Below are 19,591 nucleotides of genomic sequence, written 5' to 3'. Positions count from 1 at the left end.
GGTGTGCGTTCACATGCTCTCTGTTTCTCAATGAATTGGGTGCGACTCGAACAAGCTCGTGTCACATTGTATCCTTCATGTTTCTGAAGCTGAGCAGAGTTTTACCATTAGAGGCCCATATGGTTCCGAATTTATAATTGAAATGGTCAGTCGGGTCCGGGTCAGTCATAGTTAAATTACTTCGGGTCCCAAAGTCTGATTAATATTGTGTGTAAAACCCGAGTCGATCGGAGAATGACCGTGAGCGCTACCGCGCTAAAGCTTGCGTGCAGTTTCAGCGTGCCTCCGGTTTCTATGGCGATAACAACTGGCTCTTGTTTTGAAAGTCACGACCATGCGCTGGATTGTCTTTCTCCCATTTTTTAATACTATTATTATTAGTAAACCATATCTTTTCTAAAATCTAAAAAGTTTGCACAGAGATGGTAGCAAAAAGACAATGCTAATGTTAAGCCCATTGCACTAAACGAGCAAAGCTCAAGCTAACTCAAGACTTTACAAAACGCAAAGCTGTAATGTAAAGTCCCCAGTCACTGGGACAGCAAGTAGACTTTTGAATCTGAAATAATGAGTGGATTTAGCTTTTATTTAATCGGCAAGAGAGAAATAAAAAGAGAGGCACTTTTCCTCTATCTAATAGAAATAATAACCATTATAACACCAGTCACATTTATAATCTATAGACCTGCACTGTCTATCATTAATATACTAAAAGGGGTCATCTAATTGCTTCATATATCAGTGCAAAAACAGTATTTTTGTTGTGCTTTGACAAACACTGTCAGCTTTGTTCATGGCAAAGATAGTTTGGGGTGGTTGGATTAACAAACTATAATGTAAATCAAAGTATTGTGTTGTGTCACACATTACTAGTTCCTTGTCGTATAATAACGTTAGACAATTTTTTTTGTCGGTGGGCAGTGATTGCCCTTTTCACCGGCTACCACCACAAGTAAATTTCAGATCTATGGGAAACACTGGTGATGGGTTACAATGTACCCAGTGGTTTAACTCAACTGCTGGATTATTATATATTATAATAGTTGGGTAACTTTTAACCCATTATTATGTTCCGTCCAGCACTTGGTTAAAAATAACCCAGCCATTTGTAGAGTGTAATGTACAGTAAGACCTGAGGGGACAATTACAAAACACAGTGCATCTATTGTAAGTGAAGAGAGCTTTGAAATGCCAAGAACACAACACAATGCCCTCTCCTACTGTAGATCACTGAAATCTTTGTACCATCTTGAAAAATGCCCAAGAGGAAAAACTAGCAATCCCAGTGCAGTCATCAATGGTAAGGATTTCTTTATATGCTGAAGATGAGTGGTTATAGATGGGCTCTCAATGTGCTGTGACTAACAAAGAAATGAAACACAGCCGTGGGCCAGAACATTGGCCCAGTGAAGTAACTCAATAAATAAACAAACACACACATTTACTAATGCTCAAGAAGGCAACATGTTACTAACGCGCTCTTTAAATAACAAAAACAATATTACGCCATAGACTTTAGAACAGGTTTTAGTTGGTCAATGGCGTAGTCTATTTTAGTTGCCTCAAAATAGCAACACGCCAACAATGCACCTGAACACACCTCATTTTCAAATGAGCGCAAATGCTGTTTAAACAATGCGGCAATAATGTGAAAATGATAACTGCGCCGGGCTGAAACTAGCAAAAAAACACTTGCGCCACGCATTGCGCCGGGTTTATGATAGGGCTGTATGACCGCCAAAACTTTTTTCCAAACAAACAGCTGAATTAGAACCAGTTTAAAACCAATCTCAGAAACATTGAATCAGCAGGATCCTTCATACATCAAACAGAAAAATATTAATCAGCAGTACCAACACAAAGGCAACTTAACAAATGACAGTTTTCAATCCATAAGTCATTTCAAGTCTCATCTGCACTGTTATATTTCGACAAACCATTTTTCCAGTTTGAAATGACAGATAATGAAAGCTGTGATGAGTCAGAGGGTTTGTCATATAAAATTCAAAAGCTTTGAGATCGATCATTCCCCTGACTTAGCTTTTCATTTCTAAATCATTCATTATTATACAAAAGTGTTTGTTTCATCAGGCGGCGCTTAAACACATAGAAACTGTGCTGGCATGTGCAGATAAACAGACATTATGGCCTCATAAGTATTTGGACACTGAGGCCACACTTGTAAATAAATATATGAATATAACATAAAGACATAGTACAAACTGTGCCTTCAAGGTAAAATACAGTAATGAAACATTTTATTATTTGACCACAGGTGACCATCAAGTTACACATATTCATCATTCATAAAAGCACTTTTCTCCGGAAACATTTTACTGCAGGTGTTCAGTGTATAGATTGTTTTATAAATGAATGCTCATTCAATAAAGGCCAAGGGTTCATATAAAACCTGTTTAAGCCAGATGAATGTGTGTGACTCTTTACACATGGTTTGAGAATAATGAGAGCGATACTGCAGGGACTTCAATCCAATGCTGCCTTCCCCTGGAGTCAAACACACAGAAACCAAGTCGCACACCTCAGGCTTACACACAGCACTGGCTTTGATGAAGAATGAGACAAAATGTGCACACCAACACACGCGCACTACCCACCAGTCTCATGTGCATCAGTGCACTGTCTGTGGAATACAAACAAGATGATTTTGTTTTGCTCAAATTTTGTATTTACCTTGTATTTATTTCTAGCAAGCATGCAGAAATTGTTCATAAAAATGTTATTAAATTCCACTAGTTTTTCAATCTTATAATAATCATAATCACACCCAATGTTATAACATTTGTCATAGCATACTCTTCTAACTATCCATATTTTCATCCACAAAACTTTTAACACATAAGAGAATGAAACCTAATGTCCTGGTGTTAGACCTCTGCTTGATCTTGCATGATCTTAAATAAGACAACACATGATCAGACTATATAGTATATACATTTATATAAATAATTTCAAAAAAGCATGTCAAATAATATCAAAGAAGGAATTTTGCTGTGTCTCCAACTAAATAAAAACACACACAATGATATCAAAGCCCCATAGGGCTTTTCCACTGCTTCTTCATTGATATGCAGAAAGTCTGTTTGTGAATACAAAAAACTTCTATTAAAAGTGTCTTTGAACAGTAGGAACTCTGGGAAATGCTCATTTGCATACCCATTAATTGCTATGCATGCATCCAGACATCTTCAAAGTGAACAATGTATTGCAACTGTGTATACACAGCGCACATTTCATAAAAGTCAAGTTTCTCAAAGAGAGCAAAATAGAGAGTTAGTTGTATTCATTGTAAATACTGTAACAAAATGATGCAATGTCTACAAAGAATAGTAAGGGTTTGCTTCAAATTTCTTTGAGCTGCCTAGCATTTTAACTCATTCCCCGCCAGCTATTTTTTTTAAAGTTGCCCCCCAGCATTTTTTGTGATTCACAAAATGCCTTCCAGGAAAATGTCCTCCTTAAAATATATAAACATACAAATATATCAAATGAAAGAACAGACCATCTGCTTTCAAACAAACAAACAAACAAACAAAACGGGAAATTTTTTTTTCATCCCATCTATATTTATTCTTTGTTTATAAACTCTTAAATATGGGTATTTTTCTTAAAAATAAATTTTTTTAGCAAAAAGCTGAAATAATTGCATTTTTGTGAAGGAATGTTTTTAGAGATCATATTCAGACAGCCCAGTCTCACGAATTTCGTTATATAGTCACGTAACTTTTTGATTCTTTTTTCGTGATATTATCATGAATTTCCTCATTTTTTCGTGACCATATAACAAATTCCTGTTTTTGTGTGATTATCACGTATTGGTTACTTAACTGTGTTGTCCTATTTTCTTACCATTGTCGCTTTGGTTTAGGGTTAGATTTACATAAAATGACATCCCTACCCAAACCCAACTCTAACCCTAACGCCAGCCTCATCATCATCATCATCGCCTGTCGTCTCGTCTGAGACATAGGCCACAAACAAAGTCTCTCCAGGCGTCTCGGTCCTTGGCCAGTCTTTCCAACTGTCCCCAATTGTGACCACTCTTTTTGGTGTCTGCCTCCAGCTCCCTTCTCCAGGTTATTCTGGGACGACCTCTTTTTCTCTTGCCTTGCGGATTCCAGGTAAGGGATTGTCTGGTGATGCTGGAGGTTGGCTTTCTGAGGGTGTGGCCAATCCATTTCCATCTGCGTTGACGGATTAATTCTTCAATGGGTTCCTGTTGAGTGCGTCGCCAGAGCTCTTCATTGGTGATGATATTGGGCCAGCGGATTCTGAGGATCTTTCGGAGACATGAATTGATAAATGTCTGTAGCTTTTTTAAGCCAGCTGCTGTTGTTCGCCATGTTTCTGCTCCATACATTAAGACAGGCTTCACAGTGGTGTTGAATAACCTGACTTTAGTCTTGAGGGTCAAGTTACTACAGGACCAGATCTTTTTCAATTGGTTGAAAGCAACTCTTGCCTTGCCAATTCTTGCTTTTATGTCAGCATCAGTCCCTCCTTGTATGTTGATGATGCTTCCGAGATAAGTGAAGCTTTCCACTTCCTCCAGAATCGCCCCCTCTAATGTTATAGGTGAAGTGCTTGATGTATTAACTTTTAGAACTTTGCTCTTTTCTCTATGTATGTTCAGGCCGATGCATGCAGAGTAATGTGCTACAGAGCTGGTTTTCTCTTGCATTTGTTGCTGTGTATGTGAGAGTAGGGCCAGGTCATCTGCGAAATCCAGGTCATCAAGCTGTTTCCATAGTGTCCACTGAATGCCATTTCTCTTTTGCTCTGTAGACATTTTCATGATCCAGTCAATGGCCAACAAGAATAAGAAGGGTGAGAGCAAACAGCCCTGTCTGACACCAGTCTGTACTCCAAAGGCCTCAGTTGTTTGTTGGCCATGAACAATTCTGCAGGATAGTCCTTCATAGGAGGCCTTGATTATATCTGTTAATTTTTGTGGTACCCCGTAGTGTCTTAACAGTTTCCACAAAGTATCTCTGTCGACACTATCAAAGGCCTTCTCGTAATCTATGAAGTTGATGTATAGTGATGAGTTCCACTCCAGAGATTGTTCCACTATAATTCGCAGTGTTGCAATCTGATCGGTGCAAGATCTATCTTTTCTGAAGCCTGCTTGTTGGTCCCTAAGTTGGGTGTCTATTGCCTCCCTCATTCTGTTTAGCAGTACTCTGCTAAATACTTTGCTTGGTATTGACAGCAGAGTTATTCCCCTGTAATTGGAGCAGGAACTAAGATCACCTTTCTTTGGGAGCTTAATGAGATGACCTTCTTTCCATTCTAGTGGGATCTGTTCTTCCTCCCATATTTTCTTAAATAATTTGTGTAGCATCTCAGTGCTAGTTGTAGTGTCTGCTTTCAAGGCTTCTGATGGTATTCTGTCTGGGCCAGCTGCCTTACCTTTCTTTAATTGTTTAATTGCTCTTTGTATCTCTTGTTTTGTAGGTGTGTTACAGTCTATTTCTAGATCTTGTTCCGCTGGTTCTATGTTGAAAGTGTGTTGTGGGGCGGGTCGATTAAGGAGTTCTTGGAAATGCTCTATCCATCTTTTTTCCTGACCCTCTTTATCCGGTATCGGTTGTCCATCTTTAGTTTTGACTGGTCTCTCTGGTTTGATGAATTTTCCAGACAGCTTTTGGATTGTGCTGTATAGTTCTCTTGTGTTTCCATGGTAAGCTGCTTCTTCTGCTTCGCTAGCTAATCCTTCTAGGTAGTTATTTTTATCTAATTTTATACTACGTTTAACTTCTTTATTTGCTTCGGTATACTCTGCTACTGCCTTAGCCTTTTCAGTTCTAGTGCGGCTGTTGTTTAAAATTTTTTTTTTTACATATAAAAAAATAAATCAGAAAAAAATAGTATAAACCAATACATAAAGTGACATTCTAATGCAAGCACCAAATCTAACCCTAAACCGAAAAGACAATGGTTTGAAAATAGGAAAAAGCAAAATGGTTTGAAATACGTGATAATCACACGAAAACAGGAATTCGTTATACGGTCACAAAAAAAAAAAACCCCGCAAATTCGTTATAACATCACGAAAAAAGAATCAAAAATTTACGTGACTTTATCACAAAACCTTGTGATCAAAACATACACAGAGTTTAAAATTAGTAAATAACGTTTTTTAATAAGCCAAATCACATCAAAGCAGCATCATGCATACTTTGTGGAGTAAGCAATCCCATAATGCATTTCTAAAACCTCATGAACAAATCCTTTTGTTACCGAATACATTCATTGTAATTTATCATGGACAAAGTAAATTATTTCCCCAAAAATACTGAGCTTAAATATCAATTTGTGTTAAGTCTTGATGTGTGTTTGTATGATATATGACATTGCTGCCTCTGTACTGTACAGCATTTTCAGCGAGGACCCATTTCAGTTTTCAAGCTGTCTTAGAAGGCAGCTGTAGACTTCAAGGTTTTGGAGCACATCCAAAGTCAATGAGGCTGAAAGCTAGAAGTTTGGAGGGGAACGGGGCGAGAGAACGGATGAAAAACAGATCCAGAGAAGGAAAATACAACAAGAGACTCGCTGCATTGTGACAATAAGGAGAGGGATTTAAGCAATTATGAAAATGTTTGCATAGAAGCGAATATCTCCTCCTTTCAGAGCACAGTAGTCTTTCATCTCTAGCTCACCCTCTGCACATCTCTCTCTCTCTCTCTCTCTCTCTCTCTCTCTCTCTCTCTCTCTCTCTCTCTCTCTCTCTCTCTCTGTCCCTCGGCCCTCTCAACTTCAAACGTTGCTCTACAGGCATGGGGTTTGCCTTGTGAATATGAATTCGTGGAGATGTCAATATCTGATATTACGCAAACTCACAGAGACAGCAGGGGGCAGAGAGAGAGAGAGAGAGAGAGAGAGAGAGAGAGAGAGAGAGAGAGAGAGAGAGAGAGAGAGAGAGAGAGAGAGAGAGAGAGAGAGAGAGAGAGAGAGAGAGAGAGAGAGAGAGAGAGGAAGAGGAAGAGAGAGAGGGAGAGGAAATGGAGGGAGCAAGAGAGAAAAGCCCATTATGGATGGTATACTGTAGGTGAGGAAGCCCCGCCTACAATGTAAAGGGCTGATATGCATATCTCTATGCATAAGCTTGAATTGACACATTTTTAATGTATTTGGACATTTATCAAATTTAAATCTTCCTAAATAATACCATGTATGTATAGACCAGTTCAAATGATGTAAACAACACTGGTCCAGAAACACTTCCTGTTACAGTTTGTGAGAGTTATTTTTTTTATATTTTACATATATTATTATCTTTAAGATGTTTGTTTAACTTCAGTTAATTCAGGTTTATATGTTCTGTTGGTTTATTTTATCCCAACGTTTATCTAGTGTTAAAAAACGGAAACAGGAAGTGCTTCTGGACCAGTGTTGTTTGTATCTGTTGAACTGGTCCATAGTAAATTGCTTTGCTTCGGTCAAGCATAGTACTCTTATTTACATTTGTGTATTTCATACAACAGTACGTTTCTGAGCTAAAATATACATGTGCATTAGCTGAGCAGACCCAAAAATATCTGAGCCTCATTTGAGATGATAAACCATTTTGTTAGTTTTGCCTCATTAAATTAGACGTGCACCAGTAGAGCACAACAAATCCAGTCCAACAATTCACCAGCCACAGATAAAACATGTAAGTTTAAATAATATTGATTTATCTACTCCAGCCGATGGATCTTTTCCAATCTTTTCTCCAATTACCACAACAAAACATTAGAAAACAAATTGGAAAACCAGACCTCTGTAATCATTAGTCAAACGTATAAACGCATGAATGTATTTAGTTGGAGAAGATCCAACTCTGATGCTTTGAACAATGCAACTGAGGCACATGAAGACGATCTGATAGATTGAGGTTAGTGCAAGGAGGGAATTTTACAGAGCCAAATCAATAAAACATATTAAAGCATTTTGACACAACAGCAGGCGGTAAGGAAACAGCATCTGTACATGTTCTAGGATGAAACCTTGGGGACACAGAGAGGTTGTTTCCTGAAGCGAATTAAAACTGGGATACATCAATGCAGAATGGTCAATGGAGAATAGAGGAATGTGTGATGAGGTATTTTTGGTCTCGTACACGACAGAAAATCCACTGTGTTGATAATTTTAAAAACATTTTGGCTTCAAGCCAATTATAACTGCACAAAAAGGGCAACTGCATCATAATTCATCACAGTTTTTCACCTTTTTTGGCTATTTTTGGTTATCCGTGAGTAAAGTGCAGTGATTCGCTGCCACAATAGCGACGGCAGGATTCGCCAACTTTGGGCTTTTAAAAAATGCTCTTCACCATCCTACAGGTGAAGTCACGGACACTACTTCCATATTTTTTTAAGTCTATGGTGCCATCACTACCATCAAGCTAGATGGGTGTGGTTTCAGAAAGCAGGCACCTCAGCTCCAATCACGTCATGCCTTTTTTGGCTATTTCCAGGTATCCGCGAGTGACACGCTGTGATTCGCTGCCACTATAGCGACGGGAGGCTTCGCCAACGTTTTGGGTTTCAAAAATGCTCTTCACAATACTACGGGTGATGTCACGGACACTATTTCCATAAAAGTCTATGGTGCTATCACTACGGTCGAGTTAGGCGGGTGTGGTTTCAGAAAGCAGGCACCTCAGCTCCAATCACGTCCTGCCTTTTTTGGCTATTTCCAGGTATCCGCGAGTGACACGCGGTGATTCGCTGCCACTATAGCGACGGCAGGCTTTGCCAATGTTTTGGGTTTCAAAAATGCTCTTCACAATACTACGGGTGATGTCACGGACACTATTTCCATAAAAGTCTATGGTGCTATCACTACAATCGAGTTAGGCGGGCGTGGTTCCAGCAAGCAGGCACCTCTGCTCCACTCACGTCCAGCCTTTTTTGCCTATTTTCGGTTATCCGCGAGTTATTCGCAGTGATTCGCTGCAACAATAGCGACGACAGGATAAGCCTACTTTGGGCTACCATATTTTTTCAAGTCTATGGTGCCATCACTACCATCAAGCTAGGTGGGTGTGGTTTCAGAAAGCAGGCACCTCAGCTCCAATCACGTCCTGCCTTTTATGGCTATATCCAGGTATCCGCGAGTGACATGCGGTGATTCGGTGCCACAATAGCGACGGCAGGCATCGCCAACGTTTTGGGTTTCAAAAATGCTCTTCACAATACTACAGGTGATGTCACGGACACTACTTCCATATTTTTTACAGTCTATGGTTTTCAGAGGCAGGGTTACATACAGCCTGTATATCAGCCCACCTGCCAGACACTTTCTATTCAGAACAACTATGCCATAAATACACTCCAATCATATTTGTGCACACGTTTACTTTCTCAAGCTTTTTTATACAGCTCTAAGTTTAATGCTGTAAGCCCGTTGCACAATTCCTGACCCCCCTTTTTAATCATTTGTGAATGTTTTATGACTGTGTTGTGTGATTGACTTGACAATAGATCGTTTATCTATACACCAAGGCTTTAAATTGTAACACGGTGTAAACTCGAATAAATAAATTATTTAAATGTGTCTAAAATGCTCCTTTGTGTCTGACAGAATTAAATACAGTAAGCCCTGCAGCTGACCCAGAGCGATTCAAATTAAACGTATTTAGCGATTACACAGAAAACGCTGAATTAAGAAATTCCCTGCTTTATCCCCACATATTCCTACAATTAATTTTTGGACTATTATGTACAATATTATTGCATACCATTACATAAATACCATTACCATGAGTCAGTTTGGTAAAACAAGGCAAATATCACTCTGATCTATCAGACTTGTATGTAAATGTAACTGAACTGGCTCTCTATAACAGAACTGACAACAGGACGTTGTTACTTCGTGAAAGTAGCCAAAGATTTATTAAAGCAACAAAAAATATGATATGAGCTCTTTTAAAAAGTTTTAGGGCCAAATTTGCAAAATCAAATTAACAATTGAGAATGAATTTTAATCACTCCACTTTTTTTGAAAACGAGGCAAACACGGTGTAATAGTCCTATGCTATTGAAAGTAACCAAGGGGACTATTTTTGGGTGCTGCGTAATATCATTGCACCTCCTGCAGCCATGTTACGGCAGCAAAGTCCTTGATTATAACACCAGAATGAGAGTATAGTTCCTAGCCATATCGAAGCCATAGGAAAAATGTCGAAACTCTTTGGGAATTTTTGAGCGTGATGCTAATGGTCTAATCAGATTCAATGGATTATGCTAAGCTATGCTAAAAGTGATACCACCAGACCCGGAGATCAGCTGAATGGATTCCAAAATGGTAAAAATAAAATGTTTAACTCTAGAGGAGCTGGAAATGAACCAATTTTCAAAAAAAGTGGAGTGTCCCTGTAACAAGTGAGTGAAATCTCAAAAAATCGCCCATCGGAGTGGAATTTTCTGTGGGTGATTCACTGACAAGGTGCATGTTGAAGAACATTTCTATAAAGACCAACGCAATTAAGGGCATGCTTATTTAGGGTGTTAAATAATGGTGCCTTAATATACTAACAAGCTGTTGGAGACACAAGGTATAAAAATACACCTTGTCCAACCCTGTGTCTTTCCTCTGCAGTGCCTGACCCACAACTAAAAATACCTCTTTGATGAAAATGAACAAAAAGAAAAGAAAGAAGCATTCTCCTTTCCCTCCTGGGCCATTTCCTCTCATCCTTTTAACCGAGACCATGAGAAAAGAGAGAATAAACAGGGAAGAGTAGCTCCTGGTGACACTTCAATATATGAGCTGTCCTAAAACCCACCGCTATAACCCAGCGTATGCACATAACAACCACAGAAAACACGCGCATGGAACAAAAAAACCCAAATAATCAGAGAGATAAAGAATCACATAAATTTGCACATAAAACAAATGCTGTCTGTGTGTCTAGATCAGTAAAGGTCATTAATTTATATAGCATTGTCCTGACTGAAACTATGCCCTTGGGTAGAGGACTCGCGATACATTAGCGACGGATACACCCGGCAAACCGTCTCACACCTAATGTGTATTCTGCTAATTATATATAAGTATGTCTGCTGGATGACTAGATATGATTATAGCCGGCAGAATAAACAAAAGACTTTAGATCCATCTGCACATCACACAGACCCATTATCTTTGGCAGACACAACAAAGCCTACACTGCATGTGTTTACCAGTTTACATTACATGGGATTCAAACCCATGACCTTGACTTTGACATTGGCGTAGCTGAGCTACAGGAACCACGGGAGCTGTAATTGCGTTTATTACACATACACACGCTTTGAGATCGAAAGAAAGGAAGAAAAAGTAATTAAGAGAGATGAATGAATCATTATGAGGTATTTCTTCTCAATGTCTTTAAATAGCACAAGGGGAAATCCTCATCTGTTAAGATGTCAGACGTTCACTAATGTATCCATTACCTCTATCCATTATAGTACACATTAAATCCTTAATATAAATGTGTTATTAATGCAAATGATCAGTGAAGTAAAAAGCCATTGGTGGTGTTTCATAATAGAATTTACTGTGGTGTACAGTATCTGAGGGAAACATACACACATACAAACGCATTATGTGCACACAACCAGACAACACAAAATGATATACGACACAAGCGTTTGTGCAAACACTTTAATTAACAAATGGCTGGAAATGAAACGTGTAATAACAAAAACTATTTGTCAGGAGGCACACAGATACTCGCTCGCAAAACACAATAAACAAGACATTAAGTGTGTGAAAATCACAGTCAAAACAAAACACTAGGCTACTGTAGATGTCAAATAACATAAAAAATATATAAGGCATATAATTATAAACTATATATAATTATAGTTGACTAGATATGTAAAGCTGATGACCTGCAGTGTGTTATGTTACAGTGTAATTCGGTTATTTTTGCATACTGATATTTTATAGACTTAAACAAAAAAAAATACATTAAATATTTGAATTATTGAAAATTAATATGTAATGAGACAGGATTATTTCTGAAGTGAATTGCAATACAGGTAATAATAATGGTGACTTTAACTCTTTTCCCGCCATTGACAAATTATCTCGTCAATTAAGAGAAAACTCTCCCTGCCAATTACCCTTCTCTGACGGGTTTTTACGGTAATCTATAATTCGGCTACTATCCACTAGATGGTGCTCTTACCCAATTTATAGTTAATTTCAACAACATTTTAAACTCTGGGTATGTTTTGTTTATCGTTCTAAATCTGATATCTAACAAAAGTCCTTTACAAAAATGCAATTATATCAGCTTTTTGCTCAAAATTACGTATTTTTGAAAAAACCTACCCATATTTAAGGGGTAATATAAAGATAACCAATGAAGATAGGATGAAACTTTTTTCCCCGTTTTGTTTGTTTGCTTGTTTGAAAGCAGAGGATCTGTTCTTTCATTTGATATATTTGTATGTTTATATAAAGAAAAAGGCATTTTGTGAAACTTTTATGAAAATCACAAAAATTCTGGCAGGCAACTTTAAAAAAAAAAGGCTGTCGGGAAATGAGTTAAAAAGGGTCCTACACATTCATATAAATCTGACCCTAAAATCTGAAAAAGATTTAGGATATACTTAGTTTTTACTACTCATAAACAAAGCTAAAATGTAAATGTTGGAGCCATAATCTTGTTGTGCATATGTGACCCGTCTGTGAAATGTAGGCTAAAAGTCTTAGTCAAAAGATTTAATTTTGAGATTAGCAGTATCAAAAGTTTGATTTCAGTCACTGATTTCAATCCTATCAAGGTTATATTGTCACATAATGATCTCTACATTAAAGGTGCAGTGTGTAAATTTTAGCGGCATCTAGTGGTGAGGTTGCGCAATGCAACCAACGGCTCAGTCCGTGGCTCACCCCTCGCTTTTGAAACACATAGAGAAGCTACGGTAGCCACCACCGGACAAACATGTCATCGTCGGAGACAACTTAGTAAAAAAAGTTTGTCCGTTAAGGGCTTCTGTAGAAACATGGTGGCACAAAATGGCAACTTCCATGTAACGGGACCCTCGGTGTATGTTGATAAAAACATCTCATCCTAAGGTAATAAACACATAATGTTTCATTATAAGAGGTCTTTATACACCCCTAATAATATGACTTTGTATATTATTTTGCATTTCTGTCAAGAGATCCTTCAAAAAATGACACACTGCATCTTTAAGTAGAATTCAATTATATCCAGTAAATCACTAAAACTACTTTAGCTGGGTTTTCACAGACTGAGTCACAAATAGTTTTTTTCAGTGGTCTTGTTGCTAGTTTTGATTTGACCCTTCATCGGTCAGAGACGCGCCAACACATGCACACACGCGCACAAACACACTCAGAGACGTTTGGAGTGTATGTGAAGTCAAATCCTCCAGGACAGGGTCAAGCAAGGAGACGTACAATTAAATTTTGACAAAACACATCTTACCCGACGCCTCCACTCTGTCAGCTCAGATTACAATGCATTTAAAAACCTTCCCTGCTTTCTTCAATTAATGTCAGCTTCAGTTGAGAGATGCTTTATGACTCTTCTCTGTCCTAAGTGTCTGTCAGGTTTCAACAACACTGCGGGGACATTTATGAGAGGAAAACCGGGGGCCTCATTTATAAAATGCTGCATAGAAACCATTCTACCTTTGATCTTACAATCATTTATCAAAAATGCGTACGCGTGATTCATAAACCGAACGTACGCGCAGAAAACGCGTACTCCTTTCTTTCAGATGTGAAATATATAAATCGCAAATGAACTTGAACAGTTTCAGATCTCCGCCTTTAAACGATGCCTAATTAATGTCATAGACATATAAAATGCCTTATATTTCCAAAAACGTGCAGCAATCAGACAAGCAAAAGTGCGCACATCTGCTCAGACCCTGAAGGCCCGTGGATTTTCGCATATGCACACTTTACAATCAAATCTGTGCGTACGCACGCTTTATAAATGAGGCCCCCTATAGTCAGCTACATTGTACCAAATGTCTTGATAAATCCCCCCAAATGTGTATTAACATCTAAAGAAAGTTGCTATGTGGTTGCTTATGGTCCAGTCTAAAAAAAATCTTTATGATTATGTGCCTGTGTGTATATAAACATGTACTTGAGAATGTTACTCCAATTAGTTTATCCGTTTTTTGCAATGCATTTATTCATTGAGTGTCATTTATGGTCCGAAATATATAATGTTATAAATTTCTTTAATTGACTACCAGTCAAACATTTTGAAACATTTGACTGAAATGTTAATAATGATCTTAAAAATCATTTAATCTAAATATATATGGTTAAATGCTTGAAATTACTTTCGTAGTCAAAAATATAGCTGTGCTAGATTAATTTCTGTTATTAGAAATTTTTAGACTGAATAAAAAGCAGCCAATAAGAGCCCAGATTAAATGTGAACCCCTTCAATATTCTTTTCAATTCATCCTAAGGGGAAACCTTAAGAAGCTTCTTAATAAAATGCATGAGTACGGTTTTGCAATTTCTAGGCAAAGGATGACTACACTTCAGATGATAAAATATAACTGATTTATTTTGAATTCTTATTTATTATTATTCTGTAATGTGGGAAAAATATATTAATAAAGAATGAAGGAGTATTTCAAAAGTTTTCACCGATAGTGTATATCTACACACCTTAGTATAAGGTTAAAAACCAGGTAGGACATTTTTGTTTTTTAAAGTGTATCCTGTTTGTCCTCTACAATCTTTTATTGTAACCTTTAGAGCAACAGAAAGCACAATGTGCTATAACTCACACTACACGGACCAGAAAGATCACAAAAACAATGTGAATTAAACAAATCAAATTCGGGTGGGAAAACACAATAGGCATGCGCTGCAAACAATTCCCTGATGCACAGCTCATACAAGTGATGTGAAACAGACATAATGCTTCTTTGGAGACCAATGTAAGGCGGTGATCATACTTGTAGTTTGGTCCGGACCAAAAAAGAAAATAATTTATTAAATCCTGGTAAACAAACCTTAATGCGTAAGGATAAGGTCACCCCCCATTTGTTTGGGTTCGTTGACGCATTTTATGAGAGGGATCTTATTTTATGCTTATTTTATATGTAGGTATTATTAACAGTTCAGAGCTCAAAAAGGTATTTAACTATCACTAAACATTTTAAAAGCATTTTGTTAGTTTTGTTTACCACACCAACCCAACAATTGTACCAGAGTTCGTTTTAATCAAACCAAACATGTTAAGTATGAACACTTCCTAAAACTCCAGCTGCTACTTTTTTGTCCCCATGGCACGACTTTTCTTTTTCTTGTCATTTTATTTATTGTTTTCAATTTTTTTTCTATTTTTGTCGCTTGGGGTTGGGGTTAGATTTGAGGTTTGGGTTAGGATGTACTTTTATGTATTGGTTTCTACATGTTTTTCTTCCGTTTTTAAAACTATTCTCGCCTGGAGTTGGGGTTAAAGTTGGGGATTGGGTTAGGATGTCTAAAAATGCTCCGCCCTCCTACGTGCTTCCGCTTAATTTTCATTTCGCTTCAGTACAACGTCTGGGACTGCTGTGTAGAGTTTCGTTTTCTCCTGCAAAAATCTGCAGGTCTGGTGGCTAAGAACGATGACGTTGAGGACGTGCGTCAGTTTGAGTTGTAGTTCAGTAATGGCAGCGGAGAAAGACGTGAGAAAAGCTATTCGGTCCGTTGTTGCAAAACTGCCGAATATACAGAAGTTAAAGCCGGAGTAAGAACCAGGTTTGCTAAGTTTTGTTAGTCTGATTATTCAGACTTTCCGGCCGGTTTCAGCGCATGATATACGTCACGACCACACATTAGCGATTGGCTTTGGCAGATCCTGAGTGACTCTGGGCAGATCCAATAGTTTTAAACTTCAACAGAGGACCCTCCTTAACGGAAGTAACGCTTTGCAATGGAGCGTGGCCAGACTCTCTGTACAAATGAAATGAATGTACCAGAGTCTGGTTGGACCAGGTTAATTCTAACACAACCCCAAGCGACAATGGTAAGAAAATAGGAAAAAAATATGAGAAAACAATACATAAAAATAAACAAAAATGAAAGTTGTGCAACAGAAACAAAAAACTATTTATAGAAATTTGTGTGACTGACACGACAAAGACATTCGTGCTCAATGCAAGAAAAAAGCTGATTTTTGTGTCATGGACACAAATAAATTAATCACATTTTTGTGACTATAATATACGACTTTCTGTGAGATCACTATGTTTTGAAAGGGTACCGCCCCATTGACAGCTCTTGTACAGTATCTTTGGATATGGCTTGGGTTCTGCCTCAATGAAAGCCTTTGTGTCAATGTGTCAAACTGCTTTAGATGTCACACAAGCCCATTTTATTTGCACCCACCCATACAAACATTTCAAATTTAATATGACATTGAATTTAAAGGGGAAACGCAGTAGTTTAATTTCACAGATGAATGTGCAGGTAACACTGACAGATATATTATAACTTGAATCTTTCTAGATGTTTGTTTTTCAGTTCCGGCTCTAAAGAGCTTTCTTGTGTCTTTCTCATACACCCGCCTACAGTATAGATGACTGGAGCAGACCTCAACCTATTACGCCTGTCAGGGCCCATCTGCACACGCACGCAACATTATTTCACCATCTGCGTGTTGAGCCATCCAAACCCTCGCGTCTGTGCTTCTGACAAGATACAGTGATACCTATGACACTGTAAAGAGAGAAATCTCTCTCGGAGCTTTCAAAACATAAACATGCACAAATACACAAACACAAGGATGTTTGTTTGAAAGACTAAATGCACTGTTTTGACGTGTTATTGAACTAAGTGTAAGTGTGGAGGCTTGTGACTGAGTCATGTTAATGAAAAGGCTGTGCAATTCAACAGATTCAGTCTATAAAGCATCAAGAACATGTCTTTAATTAAAAAAACACAATGAATGTGCTATTAAAGGTTCTTAAGAAAAGCTATTTAGACACTTTCCTTATCACGAACAGATGAGGTAATTATCATTACTGCAAATTAAAAACAAAACAAAAAAATGACTCAATATGCCATCTTACTACCTAACCATAATCATTTTGATTTTCCATGTTGGCGTAATCGATTTTGCTTGTGGAAACACGGGGCTACATCTCCAAAAAAATACTACTTAGCAAGAGACAAGGGAAATCGTTATTCCCGATTCCCTGAAACGCATGCTGATATTTGGTAATATAAAATCGGCTTATTTTTCATACAGACATTTCATGAAGGAAACACGAAAGAAGAGAATTAATCCTGGTGGAGAATCCACGCCTCGGGCACAGCGAGAGCGGACGTGAGAGAGAAAGAGATGAGGAGAGAGAGACAGCAAATAAGAAAGTGAGAGACAGAGAAGGAAAGAGCAAAGGATGATGGGATACATTTTACTGATTGATTCAAATGCACGCCACTTTTCTCATTAGTATGTGCACCAATAGTTCACCCGAATATGAAGGTTTTGCCAGATGCGTGACCAAGTCTGTCAAGCTAAAATATGTGACATTTTTATCAACCTACAGTATCTAAAATCACCACATTTCATTTGATGTATACATATATAATTCAAGAATATTTGCACAAAAAAATTCATAGATAAAATAAAACATTTCCATTTTATGGTGAACAATCCCTTTATTTTACAGTAGTTTACAGAATACACTGCCAAACCACATGAAAATTATACACTGTATCATCAACATATGCCGCTGATATTTCCAATCTCCCTTCCTCTCTCAAATGCCACACAGCCCATCAGATCTCCATAAGGTTGGGTAGGCACTCAGTCATGCAAAAGCCAGCGTTTATCAAACCAAACAGAGCTGAGATGTGTTATCGTTGCCGAAACATTGATGCTATTGCCAAATCACACACAAGTGAATCCCAGACAGCATGTAGACAATATTTCTTCACAGCCTTTCCAAACACTTTCAATTCACTCTCTACTATACACTCATTCATCGCTTACTCCAATCATATACTTTAATTTTTACAACCTTTCTTTATCATCTTACCCCTTAATATTCTGTCTGTTTCCATTAATCACTCATTTCACATTTATAGACTAGTTTAATTCTCAAATTCATATGGGAGTATTTTTGTTGTACAAGAATGATGGGTCAGCATATGTGTGGTAAGGATTTGCCATAGTGTATTCCCACAAGGATAGAAAATCTGAAATTGCTTAAATGGTTGGCACCTTGCTACAAGGAACATTGTAGCATTGTAGCTTGATATTTATACAAAATATATCTAAATAATAAAAAAACACACACACAAATGACTTTTTGTGTATCCTTCCCATAATGGAAAAACAATATGTGTGTCTGAGCATTAAAATCATTTTACAGTCTTATTAGTGTAAATGATTGCATGTATGTTTGCGCGTGTGTGTGTGTTTACATGTATATGTAAGCATGCATAATCTATGTGTGTGTTACCCACCCCACCATCTGTCCAGCTGTAATTGCATAACGTTTGTAATCCCACGTGTCCATTTCCCAGCCCCTCTGACATTAACCGAAAATCTGTCCATGTTTGTGTTTGTGTGAGGACACTTACCTGGTCTTCTCACAGGCGGCGCAGACGTATCCCCTCTCGCTCTGGCTGTATGAGCGGCATGACTTGCAGACGTTATAGTGGCAGTCCAGACAAGGACGCTTGGGATTGAGCAGGAAGGTGAATGGAGAGCAGCAGCGGATGCAGCAGTGCTCGTTGAACTTGTGCTGCTTAGACAGGAGCAAACAGCGACTGCCCTCCTCCTCCAACTCATGCTTCATTTCACTACACACACAGAGAGAGAGAGAGAGAGAGAGAGAGAGAGAGAGAGAGAGAGAGGTGGGGTAAGAAGAGAGCGAATGAGACAGGGAGTGGGAGGGGATGAGGAGAAGGGAGTGGAAAGAGAGTGAGAGAGAGAAAAGGAATAAGGAAAGAGATGGTAAAAAGGTGAGCAAGTGCATGTGAAGGAAAGGTTGTCGCACAGTCATGCAGAAAAATTGGGATGCTCGGTGAAACAAAAATTAAAGGAGGACTAATTCAGTGTGTGACTTGAGGACACAGTCCAGGTCTTTCCTCATATTTATATTCTCCCTCTGTATCTGTTCACGCACAAATACACACATACCTACAGTAGAGTTCACCACTAGTTTATTGTAAATGCTTGCACTGTGAAAAATATCAATCTGTTGTAATTTTAAACTTTTTTATACCAAGGGGCTGTTGAATGCTTGATTCGGATTGGTTGAGAAATGTTCCATGGGTTTTGATTGTTTTTCTGTAAAGCGCACACCTAACCTGTCAAATGTCTTAAAATAATCACTAGAGCAATGTCTGTAGTAACCGTGGTAAATGCAGAATAATTGACTCCGGTCCTTTGAATTATTTGAAAATAATGCACACCCACAGTGTAACAGCACTCGCCACCTTAGGTATGCATTATTTTCTAATAATTTAATGGCCCGTTGTCAATTATTCCTATTTATACCACGGGTCTGTTGAATGCTGTATTCTGATTGGCTGAGAAATGTTCCGTGGGTATGCATTAATTTCTGATAACCATACACCTAACTTGTCA

General features: G+C 38.1%; 1 protein-coding gene across 3 annotated transcripts in view; it reads right to left on the bottom strand.

The window, feature by feature from the left end:
• The window catches only part of myripb (myosin VIIA and Rab interacting protein b), a 150,012-nt gene that overhangs the window by 43,394 nt on the left and 87,027 nt on the right, over nucleotides 1–19,591 (bottom strand). For all 3 annotated transcript variants that reach the window (XM_065294859.2, XM_065294858.1, XM_065294860.1), the window contains exon 3: nucleotides 18,580–18,801. In XM_065294859.2, the coding sequence (XP_065150931.1) occupies nucleotides 18,580–18,801 (222 nt within the window). The remainder of the gene's footprint in view (nucleotides 1–18,579; nucleotides 18,802–19,591) is intronic.

The sequence above is a fragment of the Paramisgurnus dabryanus genome, chromosome 22 (assembly GCF_030506205.2).
Source record: "Paramisgurnus dabryanus chromosome 22, PD_genome_1.1, whole genome shotgun sequence".
Classification (NCBI taxonomy): domain Eukaryota; kingdom Metazoa; phylum Chordata; class Actinopteri; order Cypriniformes; family Cobitidae; genus Paramisgurnus; species Paramisgurnus dabryanus.
Note: the sequence above shows the minus strand (reverse complement) of the source record. Positions and strands in the feature narration are given on the sequence as shown.